General features: G+C 35.8%; 1 protein-coding gene across 3 annotated transcripts in view; it reads right to left on the reverse strand.

The window, feature by feature from the left end:
* Window positions 1-21,145, reverse strand: part of ATP10D (ATPase phospholipid transporting 10D (putative)) — a 135,098-nt gene that overhangs the window by 53,187 nt on the left and 60,766 nt on the right. For all 3 annotated transcript variants that reach the window (XM_059923059.1, XM_059923060.1, XM_059923061.1), the window contains 6 exons: window positions 15,097-15,301; window positions 13,835-13,920; window positions 7,044-7,150; window positions 6,622-6,753; window positions 6,086-6,213; window positions 5,711-5,963 (listed from right to left, as the gene is read on the reverse strand). In XM_059923059.1, coding sequence (XP_059779042.1) covers window positions 5,711-5,963; window positions 6,086-6,213; window positions 6,622-6,753; window positions 7,044-7,150; window positions 13,835-13,920; window positions 15,097-15,301 — 911 coding nt within the window. The remainder of the gene's footprint in view (window positions 1-5,710; window positions 5,964-6,085; window positions 6,214-6,621; window positions 6,754-7,043; window positions 7,151-13,834; window positions 13,921-15,096; window positions 15,302-21,145) is intronic.

Raw genomic sequence — 21,145 nt, forward strand, 5'->3', positions numbered from 1 at the left:
AGATTTGTAACCACTGCGCCACCAGGGAAGTACCTGTTTGCTAGTATTTTGTTGAGGATTTTTGCATCTATATTTATCAGTGATACTGGTCTGTGATTTTCTTTTCTTGTAGTATCTTTGTCTTGTTTTTGTATCAGGGTGATTGTGGCCTCATAGAATGAGTTTGGGAGTGTTCCTTCCTCTGCAATTTTTTGGAGGAGTTTGAGAAGGACAGGTGTTAGCTCTTCTCTAAATGTTTGCTAGATTTCACCTGTGAAGCCATCAGGTTGTGGACTTTTGTTTGTTGGAAGATTTTTTTTTTTTTTTTTTTTTTGGCTGCCTTGGGTCTTCATTGCTGCGCATGGGCTTTCTCCAGTTGCGGCGAGCGGGGGCCACTCTTCATTGCGCGGGCTTCTCATTGCGGTGGCCTCTCTTCCTGCAGATCATGGGCTGTAGGCACGCGGGCTTCAGTAGTTGTGGCACACAGGCTCAGCAGTTGTGGCTCGCAGGCTCAGTAGTTGTGGCACACAGGCCTAGTTGCTCCGCGGCATGTGGGATCCTCCCAGACCAGGGCTCGAACCCGTGTCCCCTGCATTGGGAGGCATTTTCTTAACCACTGCGTCACCAGGGAAGCCCCTGTTGGAAGATTCTTAATCACAGTTTCAATTTCATTACTTGTGATTGGTCTGTTCATATTTTCTGTTTCTTCCTGGTTCAGTCTTGGAAGGTTATACTTTTCTAAGAATTTGTCCATTTCTTCCAGGTTGTCTATTTTATTGGCATAGAGTTGCTTTAGTAGTCTCTTATGACGCTTTGTATTTCTGTGGTGTCCATTGTCACTTCTCCTTTTTCATTTCTAATTTTATTGATTTGAGTCCTCTCCCTCTTTTTCTTCATGAGTCTGGCTAAAGGTTTATCAACTTTGTTTATCTTCTTGAAGAACCAGCTTTTAATTTTATTGATGTTTGCTATTGTTTTCTTTGTTTCTACTTCATTTATTACTGCTCTGATCTTTATGATTTTTTTCCTTCTACTAACTTTGGGTTTTGTTTGTTCTTCTTTCTCTGGTTCTTTTAGGTGTAAGGTTAGATTGTTTGAGATTTTTCTTGTTTCTTGAGGTAGGATTGCATTGCTATAAACTTCCCTGTTAGACCTGCTTTTGCTGCATCCCATAGGTTTTGGATCATTGTGTTTCATTTTCATTGTGTGTCATTTGTCTCTAGGTATTTTTTTATTTCCTCTTTGATTTCTTCAGTGATCTCTTGGTTATTTAGTAGCGTATTGTTTAGCCTCCATGTGTTTGTATTTTTTACGGTTTTTTCCTGTAATTTATTTCTAATCTCATAGCATTGTGGTCGGAAAAGATGCTTGATACGATTTCAATTTTCTTAAATTTACTGAAGCTTGATGTGTGAGCCAAGATGTGATCTATCCTGGAGAATGTTCCATGGGCACTTGGAAAGAAATTGTAATCTGCTGTTTTCGGATGGAATTTCCTATAAATATAAATTAAATCTATCTGGTCTATTGTGTCATTTCAAGCTTGTGTTTCCTTATTAATTTTCTGTCGGTATGATCTGTCCATTGGTATAAGTGAGGTGTTAAAGTCCCCCGCTATTATTGTGTTACTGTCGATTTCCTCTTTTATAGCTGTTAGCAGTTGCCTTATGTATTGAGGTGCTCCTATGTTGGGTGCATATATATTTATAATTGTTGTATCTTCTTCTTGGATTGATCCCTTGATCACTATGTAGTGTCCTTCCTTGTCTCTTGTAATAGTCTTTATTTTAAAGTCTGTTTTATCTGATATGAGTATTGCTACTCCAGCTTTCTTTTGATTTCCATTTGCATGGAATATCTTTTTCCATCCCCTCACTTTCAGTCTGTATGTGTCTGTAGGTCTGAAGTGGGTCTCTTGTAGACAGCATATATATGGGTCTTGTTTTTGTATCCATTCAGACAGCCTGTGTCTTTTGGTTGGATCATTTAATCCATCCACATTTAAGGTAATTATTGATATGTATGTTCCTATGACCATTTTCTTAATTGTTTTGGGTTTGCTTTTGTAGGTCCTTTTCTTCTCTTGTGTTTCCCACTTAGAGAAGTTCTTTTAGCATTTGTTGTAGAGCTCGTTTGGTGGTGTTGAATTCTCTTAGCTTTGCTTGTTTGTAAAGCTTTTGATTTCTCTGTCGAATCTGAATGAGATCCTTGCTGGATCTACCCAGCAAGGGTAGTATTGTTGTAGGTTCTTCCCTTTCATCACTTTAAATATATCATTCCACTTCCTTCTGGCTTGCAGGGTTTCTGCTGAGAAATAAGCCGTTAACCTTATGGGAGTTCCCTTGTATGTTATTTGTCATTTTCCCCTTGTTGCTTTTTAATAATTTTTGTCTTTAATTTTTGTCAATTTGATTACTGTGTGTCTCAGCATGTTTCTCCTTGGGTGTATCCTGCCTGGGACCCTCTGTGCTTCCTGGACTTGGGTGGCTATTTCCTTTCCCATGTTAGGGAAGTTTTTGACTATATTCTCTTCAAACATTTTCTCTGGCCCTTTCTCTCTCTCTTCTCCTTCTGGGACCCCTATAATGCGAATGTTGGTGCATTTAATGTTGTCCCAGAGGTCTCTTAGGCTGTCTTCATTTCTTTTCATTCTTTTTTCTTCTGCTCCACAGCAGAGATTTCCACCATTCTGTCCTCCAGGTCACTTATCCATTCTTCTGCCTCAGTTATTCTACTACTGATTCCTTCTAGTGTATTTTTATTTCAGTCATTGTGTTGTTCATCTCTTGTTTGTTTGTTCTTTAATTCTTCTAGGTCTGTGTTAAACATTTCTTGCATCTTCTCGATCTTTGCCTCCATTCTTTTTCCAAGGTCCTGGATCATCTTCACTATCATTATTCTGAATTCTTTTTCTGGAAGGGTGTCTATCTCCACTTCATTTAGTTGTTTTTCTGTGGTTTTATCTTGTTCCTTCATCTGGGACATAGTCCTCTGCCTTTTCATTTTGTCCACCTTTCTGTGAATGTGGTTTTCGTTCCGCAGGCTGCAGGACTGTAGTTCTTCTTGCTTCTGCTCTGGTGGGAGTTACTCATGGCTTTAAAATTTTCCTTTTTTGGCTTATCTGAAATTTTCTAAAATATTGCTTTTGTAATAAAAATGCAATAAAAAAGATGAAACAATGAAGAATATCATCATATCCAGTATGATTAGCTATTTTTCACATTGTATACTGATTACATGATAAATACTCAATGTTTTATCCTTTATACACACAAGTAACAACAAAAGCTGGCTTAAAATATATGTACCTAAGAGAAAACATAGTATATTTTTAAAATTTGGGGCAGGGTAGATGTCTAAGTTGAACACTACTGGGAGAAATCATAATATCTATAGTCTTAGTAATAGTCATAATAATTGATAAGACTGATGTAATAAAAATATAAAACTTCTCACAAGAAGTGACACCCTAAGGAAAGTTAAGAGGCTGTGGTAGACAGAATTCTAAGATGGCCCCCAAGATTACTGCCCCACCCCTGTGTACACACCCTGTAGGATGGCATCTCACTTCTATGATCAAATTATGTTACATGACAAAGGTTGGAGGATTTGGCAGATATAATCAAGTGTCTAGCCAGTTGAATCTGAGTTAATATGAAAGAAGCCTATCCTAGGTAGATTGACCTCATCAGGTAAAGAGGTGCCACAACTTCCCTGAAGTCAGAGAGACTCAAAGCTAGAGATTCGGCTGCTGGCCTTGAAGAAGTGAACTGCCATGCTGTGGGGAGGCCACACGGCAAAGGAATGGTAGGCCACCTCTGTGAGTTAAGAATGGCTCTAAGGTGACAGCCAGCAAGGAAGCAGGGACCTTAGTCCTACAACCTCAAGACACTGACAACTCTAAAACCAGGAAACCAAAATGAGGACCCTGAGTCGCAGATAAGATCATAGCTCCAGCCAAAACCTAGATTTCAGCCAGGTGAGAGACTCAGAGAGGACGTAGCTACCTGCACCCAGACTCCTGACCCACAGAAGCTGTGAGACAGTATGTTTGTGTTATTTGAAGCCATCAAATTTGTAGTAATTTGTTATGTGGCAATAGAAAACTAATACAGTGATAAATGATGAACCAAGAAAGTATTAATATTTGCCACCTACAGAAGAGAAGGATAATATCAAGGTCGATATTCAAATTATTTAACAACTGGTTCAATACAAGTGCACAAATGAAAATGGACATGGGCCACAGACGACCTAGACTGGGGCATACAAGCTGAACATCAGCCCTGCTTTAATAGATAAAACCCTCCTACAGATTACTAAGAATAAGAAAAACTCATTTGTTAAATAGGAAGACATGATCACTCTACCAAGGATATTCAAATGGCCAGAAACATATAAAACGTTAAATGGTTAAACATCTCATTACTAATCAAAGAAAAATTAAGACAATGAAGTGCTAACTATGTCTACAAAACTCACAAATTAAAAAGAATAACTTCATCCCATTATGGCTGGGTGTGAAAAATAGGTGTTATTTTTCTGGGTTGTGAGAACATAAATTAGCACAATATTTTAGAGATGAATTTTGTAGGATCTGTAAAAATTTTATATGTGCAAACCTCTGGATCCAGTTGCTAGACATGCATCTTATAAAAATAATTGCACAAATGGGTATGTAGAGAAATGCATATTGCATGATGAATTTTATTTTGTATATCATAATTTTTAATCTTGTCTATCTCTTGCCTTAAACGCTAAGCTACATGAGATCAGGGACTCATGCCACATATTAGGAGCTCACAAGATATCTGTTGAATGAATAAGGAATGTTAATTGCAAGTACTGTTATAAAAGCAAACTAAGCTTGACCACATATAATGCAATACCATGCACTTAATGTTAAGTCATGAACTGACTTGGAAAAAGGTCCATGAGATAATGAGGAATAAAAAAAGCAAACTGCAAAGCATTATTACAACATATTATAACTTATAAAAGGGGAAATGTGCAAATATATATTTTCACATATACAGGAATATGCATAAAGAAATGGATGGTTATATATTTATCAAATTATTAATGGTGGTTAACTTCTAGGTTAATTTGTTTTGGATACTTCTCAGAATTACTTTCATAGGAGTACACTTACTTTTATAAATAACAAAATTAATGAAGATCAATTCTTTAAAGGAAACTTGCAATTTATATATTTACTTCCTTAGCCTCAGAAGTTCAGTTCATCTTATTTCTTCTTAAACTAGGTATTCTCAGCCAACGACCAATGAATACCTATGGGCTGAATGATGGGGTCTGGGGAAACTGTCGGCCCTTTGGAATTATTTTCAAAATATTTTTCAGGGAGATGGTCCATAGAGTTTCATTAGATTCTCAAAAATATCTATAATGCAATATCATTGTCACCAAATCCAACCCCCAACCTTCTACGACTACTGGTAATTTACTTTCCTTTTAGAGAAACCATGGCAAAAAAAAAAAAAGGAAAGAAAAGAAACCATGGAAGTAGACTCTTTGACTTTGACCCACTAACTCTTGACCTACTAACTTCTGACCTAACTTTTAAAGGGACAACAATGAAACAATGCGCATTTGGAGGAGTTAAGTACTCAATGATTAAATACAGCACTTCTGTGCCAGAATTACCAAATCATTAAGTGGGTGCAAAAACGACCAATCTTAAGGCTGGTTTTCATGGAAACCCAACACTCACCATTTTCTTCATGGCAGTAATCAAAGCCTGCCACACTACATCTTCGAAAAACCATCTTATTCTCAGTCAGGGTTCCTGTTTTATCAGAAAAGAGGTACTGAATCTGTCCAAGATCCTCAGTTATGTTCAGGGCTCGGCACTGAACAGTAGAATCCATTTTCTCATTGTAGAAATCCACATCACTTTGAATAAAATATATTTGTCCAAGCTTCACAATTTCAATGGAAACATAGAGAGAAATGGGAATCAAGACCTAAGAAAAGCAAAACAATTTAAAAAATGTTAAAGGGGGAAAAAAGAAAGCATGAAGAACCATATAGAGCTGGATAAGTAGCAAAGATCTTAATATTCTATGATGACTACAATAGAAATTACCTGTAACAAAATGATCATGGTCCAAAACATATAGAATCCTCCCAACACTGGTGATATGACATGTCCATCAGGCTCAGGGATGTTAAAAAAGGGTATGTTTTCATATCTGCTCAACCAGATTCCATGACCTTTCAAAAAATGCACAGACATCAAAAGGATGCTACGTATATATTATGCAAATATAGAACTTTATTCCTAAAGAAAGAGAGATAAGAGTATTGGTTTTGGTTGAACACCAACTGTTTAAGAAACAAATTCAAATTCAAACGCTACACATTTTCCTGTCTCTGTCTCTCTCACTCTTTACATCTCTTCCCAGGTCGCTTTAGTACTGTGGCCATGTGTAACTGGATATAATCAATGTTAATGCTTTTCAGGTTAGAGAATGAGAGAGATGAAGATGTGAAGAAAGCAATTATTGGTAAATAAAACCTTCCTTACAAAAGTCAAACTCATAAATTTCATTTTGAAAATAAAATACTTTTAAATGAATATCTTGCTGAAAAGATGTCAGCAAATAATCAAATTCTACCTACCCAATGCACCAGTTAAACACATTATAACCAACAGTAGGACACAGCAGAGGACATCTGTATTTGCTCTTCTTTCTAAGTTGCTGCGTTTATACCTTGGTCCACTGTTATTCAGCATTGCTTTGGTTTCATGGCCTACATGGGTAACACAGTATGTGAGAAAATGTGCAAATTAAAGCCAGGTAGCAAATATCATATTTTTATATCTCGCTGGCAGACAGTTTAATGAAAAGTAGTTATGCAATATACTTTGTTAAGTTAGCTTCTTTTTGTGATCTATTTAGGAAAACAGAGACCAACGATTAAGGTTATCAAGACAAAATTTCCTTTCTGCTTCTAGAGATTACATTTTGAATAAATGGAAAATGTTAACTTGCAGAAAAGCACAGAGGAGATGATGGTGAAAAGTCAGAAGTATAACCAACCTGCATAAACCACAATGCCCATGACAGCCTCTGTGTTTCTAATGGTGCATCCTCTAAGTAATAAATTCTCTTTACTGAGACCCACACGTTCTTTGTTGGAATGTTCTCTATAAGAAAGACAGCATATACATTTATTTTTAAATAGCAAAAATGGGTATGTAAAAATAAAAATGATTTTTGAATATTCTTGATTAGAGTATGAAGTTAGGCAGTTCACAGGAAAAGATTCAAATCTCTGATGCATTTGCTTTTGTTATTTCAGTTACCCACTTTGGCTGGGGAAAAAAGACACAACAGGTTTCTAACATTCATTGTTTGTCAACTTCTAGTATTGATGCTACAAAAATTAGAAAATAATCCAAATAAGGAAACTATTTCCTCTAGTTGAAACTGTACTTTGGGGTAACTTAATAGCTGATGAGGGAAAAGCTCTTGATGGAATTAGAAAATTACCATTTTTGACCCTGGTGAAATCAAGGATTACACTTAGGCAGTAACAGCCAGTGGCTAAAATCATTAGGTGGAAGGCTGGTGGGGAACTTTATAATGAAAGGATAAGGCTGACAACACCAATCTCAACATAACTACCAATGGGACAAGGGGACATCACAGGCCTCCAGCCTCTAGAAGTTCGAGGACAGAAATTGCTCATCTCCCTCGGAACCTAATCAAGCCTCTAAGAGGGCAAATCAAACTGGGGTCTGTGGCATCAGGGGAACTGTGAAGCCTTTGAAACTGTATGCAATATTTCCCTGTGTGTGTCTATATACATTTGTCATTTTCTAGGGAGAGAACTTCTTGCATCAGATTCTGAAAGTGCCTCTGTACAGTTTGCAGGAAATAAGGCCAGAAAAACATGTTAACCACCAATGCAAGGATGCAGTCAGCCAAAGCTACCAAATCTGCAGTGGTAAGCTCTATGGGCAAAATGACCTCGTCTATTCAACAAATGAGTAGAATGAGGAGGGGGAGTAAAAGAAGTGGTAGAGGGACTCCACCCTCACGAAGGACACAATCAGCTCAATCTAGAATGTGGTAAATTCTACAAGCTAAATGACCCCATTTCTTGGGAGGGGAAATTTAGAGACATATCAACCAAATGCAATGTGTAGACCTTTGTTTTGATCCTGGTTAGAATATATTGACTCTAAAAAGTTTTTTGAGATAACTGGAGAAATTTGAACAAAGACTAGGTATTAGATGCTGTCAAGAAATTGTTCTGAATTTAGTTAAATGTGATAAAGATGTTATGGGTATTTTTTTTAAGTTTTTTTCTGCTGTATATTCATAGTGAAGTATTGACATTGAAATGATGTGATTGATGTGGGTGCAGGGAAGGAAGTGGGAGGATAGTTGAAACAAAGTTGGCAAAATTATGAAATAGTTAAAACTGGGTGAGGGCTCATGGGTGTTCATTGCACTTTTCTTCCTAATTTTGCATGTTTGAAATCTTCTGTAAAACAGTTTTAAAATTATCAAAGTAATTACTTGATGAAATTACTATAGTGGCAAAAATACAGAGCAAACTCATTGGAAAATTTTTAAAAATAAGCAAAATGCAACGTATTTCACATATTTTGTGAAAATGCATTCTTAATTTCAGCATTCAAATTAGTTTGTTTTTTAAGCAATACACTTCGGTCTATAAGTTGTTTCTTCTTTATTATGTATAGGAAGATTGTCATTGTATCTGCTACCCATGCTATCTGGATTACAAGGAAAAGAAAAGAAAAGCTCTTCAAAAAAGGTTTCCTACCACAAAGGAGGAAAATAGATTTGTCATTTCACTCCTCTAATTTGTAAAACACTCTAAGAGGTGTGTGTTTACATTCCTTCATTTATATGGGTTTACGTACAAAGAGCAAACCACAGGGTCATGGTCAGAACTAGCAGTGTCCTTGGGTCTAACCTAATTCTATTTTCTGGATTTACAGATGAGGAAATTAAATCCCAACATTCACATTTCTATGTAGCATTCCCAGGCATGCATCCCAGTCTTGATTTGGTTCCTCATGAATATAGCATTTGTTATCCCTAGAACCTTTACAGAACAGATATAATATACAGAAGCACCAGTTCCAAAGTTCCTTAGTGTATTAAGAATTTTTCCCCTGGGATCCTTAGTTTTCACCATTACATCACTCTAGGTTACCATCATTACATCAAAGCCCAACTTCTATCTTGATTGCACCTGCTCCAAACTCTAAACATGTCCTGCACTTGATGGGTGTGTATTTGGCACTTACAGTGTGGGACTTTCAGATTCCATGTGAGACAATGACTGTCCACATAGAGCTCTCATCCATTCAAGAGCCTATGTAATATCTACCATGTGCCCAGCACACCCACCCGGACGCTGAGGATAGAAAAACAAACTTACACAGTCTTGGCTCCTGTGGTCTAACAGGAAGTGACAGATATAGAAATACGTAAGTAATAAAAATATTATAGTTGTTATTATAGAAATCTGATATTCAGCATACAATGTGGGCACAAATAGGGAAGAAGTCAGTGCTACCTGAGAGTAAGAAGACCAGAGAAGCCATCATTCATACAGAGAGTGAGCTTGAACATCTCAATTTTTGTTGATTTTAGAAAATAGGCTACACAGCAGGAAAAGGACAAGGAGCTAGTTTAGCAGGTAAAAACAATTTCACAGAAAATTACTGTATCCTCCTGGGCTGACTCTACTAAATATACATGCTTTGAGTCAGATTCTATGCAGAGTTCTATATTCCAAGCCACACAGTGATAGACTTAAGTTCCTATTCTTTCCTGTCTAGAAATGTGCCAGAAGCAAGACTGACCTTATCAGGAGAGTCAGCATTCCCAGTAAGAGGCTGTACAAACCTCAGCACCTGAGGTCCAGGTCAAAAAATGTCAGCCCTTAAATCTGACATTTACAAGAGGAAATTCTGTAAATAGTCAGCAGCTGGAGAAAATAATACTAGAAAATGACTCATCCTAAGAGATGGCTTATGAGCACGTTTCTGATGACAGGAACATCTGCTAACGTCTCTTTATCATCTCGCCTCTTTATGATCTATTATATTGCTCACCTACCCTCCAAACACACTTAAACCACTTATGACTCCACAAATGCACTGTGGTCTCAGGCCCCTACACCATTACCTGTGTTGCTCCCTTAACCTGGAATGTCAGCCTTTCTTTGCATTTAGTTGCCTGCCTGGTATCTTCTTATTCTTGATGATTTAATTCTAGCGTTACCTCTTTACCTGGACCAAGCCTATTCCCTTTTCCCATTGCATAGCTTCCCGTGCCTGCCTTAACACCTGTCTGTATCAGGTGCTACTTAAAGATGCTACCACTATGTTCTAAACTTCCTTCCATGATAACTCTAACATTTTAAACAACTTGATTGAGGAATAACTAACAAGAATCATATACGTCTACTGTACATATTTAAAGTGTAAAACTTGATGTTTTGACGTTTCCCCTGTGAAACCATTGCTACAATCAGGAAAACGAACATTATCCATTATTCCCCAAAGTTTCCTTATGTCTTTCTGCAATCTTTCCTTCCTGCCTTCCCCCTCCCAGGCACCCACTAATCTGCTTTCTATTACTATAAAGTAGCTTTCTTTTTTGAGAGACTATATAAATCAAATCATAGAGTATATATTCTTTTTTGTCTGGCTTCTTTCACTCAACATTATTTTGAGATGCATCCATATTGTTCCATGTACCACTAGTGAATTCTTTTTGCTGCAGAGTTGTATTCATTGTATGGATATACCATTTGTTTACCTATTTACCTGTTGATGGACATTTGGGTTGTTTCTAATTGGGGCTATTACCAATAAAGCTGCTTTGAATGTTTGTGTACAGGTTAGTATATGGATAAATGTTTTCTCTTGGGTAACTTAGGAGTGGAAAAACCAAGATCACACGGTAGGTGTGAATTTAACTTTTTAGGAAATTTCCAAACTATTTGCTAAAGTGGCTGTAGCCATTTCCACTCCTACCAGCAGTACATGAGAGTTCCAGTTTCTCTACATCCTGTGAAAAGTTGGTATAGTCAGTTCTTTTAATTTAGCAGTTGTAGCTCTGTGGTTTTAATTTGCATCTTTTCACACAGATATTTGTCGTCCATGTATCTTATTTGGTGGAGTGTCTGTTCAATTTTTTTGATCATTTAAAAAACTGTACTGTTTGTTTACTTATTACTGAGTTTTGAGATGTCTTTCTCTATTCTGAATACAAGTCCTATATGAGAAACATGCATTGCAAATATTTTCTTCCAGTCTGTGACTTATGTTTTCATTTGCTTAGCAGTGTCATTTGAAGAGAATAAGTTTCTAATTTTGATGAAGTTCTTTTATTTAATTATTTTTGTCCTTTTATGGATTGTGCTTTTGGTGTTATATCTAAGAAATCTTTGGCTAACACAAGATACCAAAGATTTCCCCTATGTTTTCTTCTAGGAGTTTTATAACTTCAGGTTTAAATTTAAGTACAGGATCCATTTCTGGTTAATCTTTTTAAGTGGCGAGTCTAAATTGAAGTGTTTTTTTTAAATATAGATGTATAATTGTTGCAGCGTCATTTGTTGAAACAACTAACTTTTCTCCACTAAACTGCCTTTGCATCTTTGTCAAAATCCAGTTGCCCATTAATGTCTGGATCAATTTCTGGACTCTAACCTCTTCCACTGACCTATTGGTCTATATGCCAAAAACAAAATCTGGTGGTATTAGCCCTCCAAATCTGTTCTTTTTCAAAGTTGTTTTAGTTAAATGGTTCTTTCTATCTCCACATACATTTTTAGAATAAACTCGTCCATTTCTAAAAAATAAAAAATAAATAAAAAATAAAACCGTGCTGTGATTTCCATTGGGATTACACTGAATCTACAGATCAATCTGGGAAAAAAACTGATGTCCTAACAATACTGAGTCTTTCAACGCATGAACAACATAGGTCTCTCCATTTAGTTATGCCTTTAGTTTATCCCAACAGTGTTCAGTGGTTTTCAGTATGCAGGTCTTTCATATCTTTTGTCAGATTTATTCTTAAGTATTTCAATTTTTCTGATGCTATTATAAATTGATTTTTAAAGTTTCCATATCTGATTGTTCATTGCTAGTGTATAGAAATACAATTAATTTTTGTATATTGATCTTGTTTCCTACAACATTGCTAAACTCAGTTATTAATTCTAGTAGTTTTTTTTGTAGATTTCATCAGGTTTTCTACAAAGACCATCACACCATCTATGAATAAAAGACAGTTTTACTTCTTTATTACTTGATGCTTTTATTTCATTTTCTTTACATTAGCTAGGCTCTCCAGTACAATCTTGAATAAAAGTGGTGAGAGACAATATCCATGTCTTGTTCCTGAGCTTAGGGGAAAAATGCTTAGTCTTTCACTATTAAGTCTGATGCTAGCTGTACGGTTTTTATAGATGCCTTTCATCAGGTTGAGAAAGTTCCCTTCTATTTCCAGTTTGCAAAAACGGAAGTTAGATTTTGTCAAATGCTTTTTCTATATCCATGAGATGGTCACCTGGTTTTTCTTTTTCACTTGTTAATTATCATTTGTTAATATGGTGAATTACATTGTTTGATCTTCTAATGTTAAGCCAATCTTGCATTTTTGGTATAAGACCTACTGAGCCATTATGTATTAACCTTTTTATATATTGTTGGGTTTGATTTGCTATAATTTGTGTAAATTTTTTTGCATCTATGTTCATGAGGGATATTAATCTTCCTTTAAATGTCTTTGTATTCTTTTGGTATCAGAGTAACGGTATCAGGGTAATTCTGGTCTCAAAAAATGATTTAGGAACTTTTTTCTTCTCTGCCATTTTTTTTTTTAATTTAATTAATTTATTTATTTATATTTTTTTATTTTTGGCTGTGTTGGGTCTTCGTTTCTGTGCGAGAGCTTTCTCTAGTTGTGGCAAGCGGGGGTCACTCTTCATCGCGGTGCGTGGGCCTCTCACTGTCGCAGCCTCTCTTGTTGCGGAGCACAAGCTCCAGACGCGCAGGCTCAGCAGTTGTGGCTCACGGGCCTAGTTGCTCCGCGGCATGTGGGATCTTCCCAGACCAGGGCTCAAACCTGTGTTCCCTGCATTGGCAGGCAGATTCTCAACTGCTGCGCCACCAGGGAAGCCCTCTTCTCTGCCATTTCCTCACAAGATCACCACTATGAAGTAGGTCTAACTAACTCCTCTTAAAAATTAGGAAGGATAAAAAAAAGTAACTTGGCTCAAAAAATAAAGCACTTAAGTGGCACAAGCCAGCCTGAATCAGATAAGACCCTAAATTCTAGATGCCCTTGGAAAGGGATGTAGATGCCATAGGAAGCCTCCAGAATGAACACTGTTGTGGATTCCCATACTTTTTCTTAGATGTGTTTCAAAATCATTGGCTAACTTTTACCAACTGAATTGTCCACCTACTCTAATTCTAATAAGATAGAAGGACACCATCATCCTATCACGTCACCTAAGCTGCCATGTCTGTCCAAACACTTCCTTCCAAATAACTAACATGTCTTGGGCTTAACATGGAGCTCATGTTAAGTCATTCACATACCACTGAAAGAGAGTCTAGGATTATTTTAAGAACAAGGTTTTGTTGTTTTAAAAATATACATAGGTAAATATCAAATAATTAAAATAATCCAAATTTATAGGTGGCTTAACTTACAGCCTTTAGTGATTTAGCTTGGTATAAGTACACAAAAGTTTTTCTGAGTTAGGCATAATTGCAACATACAATCCCACTCACACCCACAAAGGTAAGTCATGTATCACTCACAGGAAGCCTCGGAATCTGTTGAGGTCATTGTTTGGACTTTCACATTCTATCCTACTGGAGAATTTCTCAGGATCAACTTCAGAGTCCTAAAAAAAAATATATATATATATATATATATTTTTTTTTTTAAATCACCAAACAAAAATTCAAGGTTAAATCTTGAGATTTAAGTGTTTATCCTTTCACCAATTGTTAATATAAAACGAAGGTATTCTTGTCACAAAATTTGTCACAAGTTGCCCAAATGAAGAAAAGTATAGGCATAATTATAAATGAATAAATGAGATCAGAATGGTCCCAGAGCATTAATAAATATCTTCAGGTGATGGAAATGTCTCAATCATATACTGGAATCCATGTAGGACTCCCTGCAGGAGAGAGCTTCTCCTCCTACAGTGCACACTCTTTTATCTGGAAGACACTGAAAAGCTGAAAATACTTTTGTTGTTGTTCTTTAACCATATATGTAGCTTCTGAGATTATGTGTGTATTTATATATATATATATATATATATATATATATATATATATATAGACACACATATATGTATACATATGAGTACTCTGAGCACGTATGCATTTGATCTCAGCAAATTTTATTTAAAAAATTAAAATATGCTAAATATCAATATGTCACAAAATTCTCTAATAGATCAAATATCATCATTTCCATTTTAAGATAAAGAAACTGAGGCATAAAGTGGTTAAGTAACACAGTAATTCAACGGCAGAGTTGGGATTCATTCAAACTTGTGTTAATATAACTTCAAAGGTCTTGTTTCCCTCACCACAGCATGGTGAAGGGTCAGAGCTCTGTGGCATGAAAAGTTACAAATTTCTTAAAAGGCCTTGGTATATACGTAATTACAGATTTTAGGAACAATGACCGATTGATATCTCCAGCTTCAATCAGACATAACATATAAAAATCTAAGTTTAAGAAAAATAAGTTAGAAGTTGATTGTTTCTATTGCAAAAGAATTTTCCAAATTGCAAAATTTGTTGGGTTTCTTAAATTCAGTTCCCAGAAATATATGATCGTCAGACTGAAATGTCTGAACGCCGAAGTCATTAAATCCTATTATCTATAAAATATAGCACACCTCTACTGATATCTGGAACTGGATTAAGCTCTCTAGAATTCCATTTTGTAAAGGTAAAAATGAGTTTAAAAAATCTCTTTATCTGTACATGTGAAAATGAGCTCAGTCATCTTCTGGAAAGAAAATGTTTATGTCACCAATGGAGAACACATTATTTACCTGCTCTGTGTATCCCCGAACCACCTGCCTCTGTTTTAAATTGCTCTCTCCATCAAGACCGGAAGTCTCGATGTGACAGATTCCATCTGGATCAGTGGAAAAGAGTAAAACCATATCTGCAGGAATGACCTCATTACAGGAAAGGCGAATAAAGTCCCCAACAGTAACATCTTTCCAGCATCTGTCGACATATTTTTTCTCTTTCCTAAAATTGAAAAAAAAAAAAAAAAAAAAAAAAGTTTAAAAAGAATCTCAAGCCAAAAACAGACATAATAGTTTTTTTTTTAATTTTAGTATATAATTTAAAGTGTTAGGGTGAATTTTAATCTGTTAAATGCTAAAAGGGGAAGCCAGAGAATTGGTAAAACTTAAATTCCGCAACTTGCTTCACCTGAAAATGTAGTTACTAAGCCGCCAAAACATCAATTCTTTTTTCCTGTGAGATTTTGAACCACTATGCTATTTGAGTAGTTCTTGAATAAAATTAAAATTAACATTGGATGGGTTTATTCATATGTGAAGCAATTCCTGTGTGCTATCCTGTAGTCAGGTATCAAGGATCTAAAAAGTGCCCAAGACACATTAGCTGCTCTCAAGAGAGCTTCCTATCTGGCAGATAGGATGGAGAAATTAAAGAAAACCCAAAAGAAATGAAATAAATACCCAGACACAACACTTTAAAAATCATTATACCACCAGATTAACACCCCTAATTATCATTTAATTGAAATACTGGTTAAAGCAGTCCTGTGTTGGCTGCAGTTGATCCCTAGAAAGGAGAATGTCAAATTTTAACTCTTTTCAAAAGTGTAGTTTTCCCAATCTATATATTCAATTCTTTTTAAAGGAAAGGCACATCAACTGAGGTTGACTTGCCATAAATGCCCTGATTTATGTTAAAGTTTTTGCCAAACTTCTCATGCCTTTTCATACCAATGGCATGAATTAAGCTCCACAAAGCATTGTCCTTAGAGAAGAATTAGGACATTTGTATCATAGACTATTATATAACTAGTTAAGCAACATTTCACACACAATACTGCCAACAAATGTTAGGAAGGTCTGTCTCATCCCCCTATCACCTCCCAAATATCTGCAAAGAACTGGTATTTGTCATAAAAACGCACTTATTTTATAAGTAAAGATTTATTTTCTATTACATTTTTGGAGCTCAATATTCAAATGCATTCTCAAAGAAGCCTGGGAGATAGTTATATTCTAAGCTATACGATCTATATGTTAAAAATGAATGCATCATATTAAATAGAAATGCTACCTTAAGCCAATACTTGTATAACTTCTGCTATACAGAATTACATTAGTTATTTAAGAAGAACTACCTAAGAAGAACATTTTCAGGACATATTCTCCCAAAATATCTTATGTACCAGGTTGAATCCAACTAAAAGAATTCCTTATTTACCTAAAGAGTTTGTTAGTTTATCAAGAAAAGTAAATCAATGGTTTAACAATTTTTTTCTAGTATACACCAGTTTACTCTTCCATGGCAGGAAGTAACAGAGAGAAGACCAAAAAGGTAGGCAGGAGTCATATATATATATATATATTTTTTTTTTTTTAACATCTTTATTGGAGTATAATTGCTTTACAATGGTGTGTTAGTTTCTGCTTTATAACAAAGTGAATCAGCTATACATATACATATATCCCCATATCTCCTCCCTCTTGCGTCTCCTTCCCACCCTCCCTATCCCACCCCTCTAGGTGGTCACAAAGCACCAAGCTGATCTCCCTGTGCTATGCAGCTGCTTCCCACTAGCTATCTGTTTTACGTTTGGTAGTATATATAAGTCCATGCCACTCTCTCACTTCGTCCCAGCTTACCCTTCCCCCTCCCCATGTCCTCAAGTCTATTCTCTGTCTTCATTCCTGTCCTGCCCCTAGGTTCTTCATAACATTTTTTTTTTTTTAGATTCCATATATATGTGTTAGCATACGGTATTTTTTTTTCTCTTTCTGACTTACTTCACTCTGTATGACAGACTCTAGGTCCATCCACCTAACTACAAATAACTCAATTTCGTTTCTTTTTATGGCTGAGTAATATTCCATTGTATATATGTGCCACATCTTCTTTACCCATTCATCTGTCGATGGACACTTAGGTTGCTTCCATGTCCTGGCTATTGTAAATAGAGCTGCAATGAACATTGTGGTACATGACTCTTTTTGAATTATGGTTTTCTCAGGGTATATGCCCAGTAGTGGGATTGCTGGGTCATACGGTAGTTCCATTTTTTAGTTTTTTAAGGAACCCAGGAGTCATATTTTGAAGGTTCAGTCTTACTGCCATTCCTAGGAGTAGGGATTTCATTCCATAGAAAATGGATATTCACTAAAGGTTCACAGAAGGATATGATTCTATTTCTACCTGCTAACTCCTGCTACAGAGTAACGGATGAATTGTTGGGTGGCAGGCTGGTTAGAAATAGGAATGGCAAGAAACCAATGGAAAGTTATTGAAATAATTCAGGGGAGAGATAAAGATGGTTAGAATTAAGGCAGCAAAAAGGATGGATGAAAGGAGATTAAATCAAGACATATTTGGGTACTAGAGACAAGTATTCTGACTTATTACATGCAAAGTTATCAAGGGTGACACTATGGTTTCTAACTTGTATGGTGAGTGGTGCCTTTCACCATGTCCCAGATTTTAGAATCAACTGATTGCATCATGGTGAAGATGATAAATTTGGTTTGGAAAGTTTTTATTTGAAGTGAGATATAAAATTGAAGAGGTCCAGCATTTTGATGGTTTTGACCAGAAGTTCATGAGTAGAAATATAAACTTGCAAGTCCTAGGTACATATAGGGCAGCTGACACAAGGTAACGACCCAAGAGGAAATGTCGGAGAAATCAAAAAACAAGGAAATTTCAAAAAGGGAGCCATCATAGTAACAAAAGCCACAAAGGGGTCATACCTGTGATATGTGGTTATTAGAATGCCTGCTATCAAGTTGATAGCATGAAACTGTTGATGCGGAGAGTGAAGAAGAAAGTGAGACCTCCAGTGAATTAAGGCATAATTGGAAGTTGAAGAAGTAGAATATTTCATGAAGTTTAGCCCTGAAATGAATAAAGGGTGAAAGCAGCCACTGCAAGGGAAGGTAAGGCAAAGGACAGTAAGGATGAAAGAACTGGGCATGCACGTAGCATGCAAGGAAGAAGCCCATGGAGAAGGCAAGGTAGAAGAGAGGACAGAGTTGGGGGGTGCTGTTTGAGGCTATGGAGAAGTAACAAGGAATGGAATTAAGAATGCAAATGAAAGAATTACTATTACAAGGCAGGGAGTCACCTTTTCATGTAAAGTCAGAAGAAAGTAGGTGAAGATGTAGATGATGTAAGAAAGAACTGAAGTACCTAATTCATGCTTAATGACCTCTACTTTTCCTACGAAGAAGTCTAGAAGAAAATTTGCTGAGAATTTGTGAAAGTAGGGAGGGAAGACAGATTTGATATTAGGGTTAAGGATTTTATTTTTCTTTCAAACATAAGAAATAGAATTCCTCTAAGGGACAAGTTTATTTACGCTACACTGGAACAAAATTCAAATGAGGTCAATTTTACAATTAAATTAACTTCACTTTTCCCCATTTGGAGTCCATGCTAGGATTTTTTTTAAAGTAGCTAATTTTCCCAATAGGTAGCTAGTTCAGGTCAATTAAACACATACTGATCTTAATTTATGTGAGTTACCATATCAGGTGCTAAGAATACAAAAGTGACTAAGATATGGTGATCTCCCTACAGAAGTTATGGTCAAAATTTGAAAAAGAGACACAAACAGCAATTTTATAAGAGAAGTATGCACAGGTTATTATGGGAGCAAACAGTTGGGACATTTAGCTCTGGAGGAGGTGAGCCTTGCAGGATGATCTAGAGTGAGTCAGGTGAAGAAAGGTGGGACAGTGTTTTAGTCAGAGTGAGAGTGGAGGCACAATGCCATAGGGCATGGGAGAGCATGATGTTTGAAACTACAAGCTAAGTGACAATGCTCATTGCCAATTTTAACTAGCTTTGAGAATTTTTAATTGTGGTAGACTCAACATGAGGTTATATTTCCTTCTCGGATATAGAATTAAAAGTAGTAAAAGAACTTTCTCCTTCTCCCACAGCCTAAATGTACAACTAGAATTTCTTGTATCTACTTGGTTATTTGTGCTTCTGTAATTACTCTCACTGGTCAGGATATAGCACTTATAATCCATTCTTCAGGCAAACTTCTAGACCCATTTTGCTTCTTTAAGAATTCAATGTCACACAGCTTTTATGTCAATACACAATCACTGGGGAAAGTTGGGAAGAATACACTGGACTATTAACAGTGATTCCACTGGGGTGGAGGTTGGAAGGAGAGAGGTGGAAAGACAGAAAACATGGACTTCTACTTCCTACTTTAACAAATTGAAAGAAAGAGTGGGATTATGAATGAGTTTTTCTTTTTGATGTTCTTTAGTATTTTTCCAATAAAACACTAAAAACAGTTTATAAAAAGCAAATACTGAATAATCATTGGACACAAGAGCAGCTAAGATTTACTGGATGCTTTATATTCATCAATTCATTTAATTTTTATATCAGTGTTATGTGGGTGGTACGATGAATGCACTATGCCCCACTCCCCCACCTCTTAGAAATGAGAAAAACTGACTTTGACAGGTTAAGTCACTAGCTCCAGGTCACACAGTTCCTAGTATTCCTGGGATTTGAAACAAGGCAGGTAGCTCCAGCATCCATCTCTCAAATACTAGACTTTACTCCCAGCTATAGTAATTTACCAATGACCACCAAACAAAACATGGTTTAATTGTGTATTAGAAAGTGAATTTCAAGAACCACTGCTTTGGAAAATGTCACACATCAATAAGGTTAATATCTTAGAAGGCCACTGATATTTAGTCTCATTTCAAGAATCATGAAATTCTATGAATTTATGAGATAATTCTAAAATATTAACATTAGCTAGTATTTTTAAACTCCTAACACCAACAATATGGTGATTTTTAAAGATCAGAAAACAGTATAAGTTCCTGGAGGGCAGGCATTTTATCTGTTTTTTGTTTAAACCTCTAAATCTCTCAGTGCCTACAACACAGTAGGCACTTAAATTTGCTGGATGATTAATAGTTTTATTTTCAGCACACTTCTATTATCCTTGAAGCAAACCTTAAAACGTTACAAATGGCTGCCATTTTAAAGGCAATCTTAAGTCAGGTTTTGGATAATAGTTCATTCTAATGTAATTGGAGTGTAATAAGGTTTAAATGTTTAATTTCTATTTTAGCATTTGTTATTTCTCTATGATACTTTCCCAAAGAAAATTAAGCACCTTGTGAAAGACCACATATTATTACAAATAAGAACCAAATTATCTGCATAGAAATGTTAATATGCTTCTTCCAGAAGCTTGCAAGATTTAATAGCCGCATACTTTCAACTTAATTTTACTGAGAAATAATTTGTCCTCTAAAGTAATTTCTTTATATTTAATAGGAATTTAAGTTAGTACATTAACTTAAATCAACAAGACATGGTCTCAGAGCCCACGTTTATTTCTTTATATCCTTATAATTTGTTCCAAGAACAGGGAGGAGGTGTCAGAATGTAAGCATTATTTCTTCTACACCAAACAAAAGCAAATTACATAGAATAAAAAGACATAAAGAGCTACCCGATTCTATTATGAAATGCAATCATAAAGTGATAATTGGACTAGACCTTAAACAATTGAAAAGAATATTGCATCTCATCTTTAAGTTTATATGCAAATCATCTAAAACAGATCCAAACTATGTCTAAAGGGACCCCTGAGAAAAAAATTATACCAGGTTTCCATTAGGAAATTTTAGTATTCATAAAATCATACAATGTTTTAACAAGTTCTCAAATATTAATTAAATGACTTGATCATGTGACAAACTCTAGCTTATAGTCATTATTAACTTATAATAATCATAATGGCTAACCTTTACTTAGTACTTGAAAGGGTTAGGTACTATGCTTACTGTTTTATACTATTTTATTCAT

The sequence above is a fragment of the Balaenoptera ricei genome, chromosome 5 (assembly GCF_028023285.1).
Source record: "Balaenoptera ricei isolate mBalRic1 chromosome 5, mBalRic1.hap2, whole genome shotgun sequence".
Classification (NCBI taxonomy): Eukaryota; Metazoa; Chordata; class Mammalia; order Artiodactyla; family Balaenopteridae; genus Balaenoptera; species Balaenoptera ricei.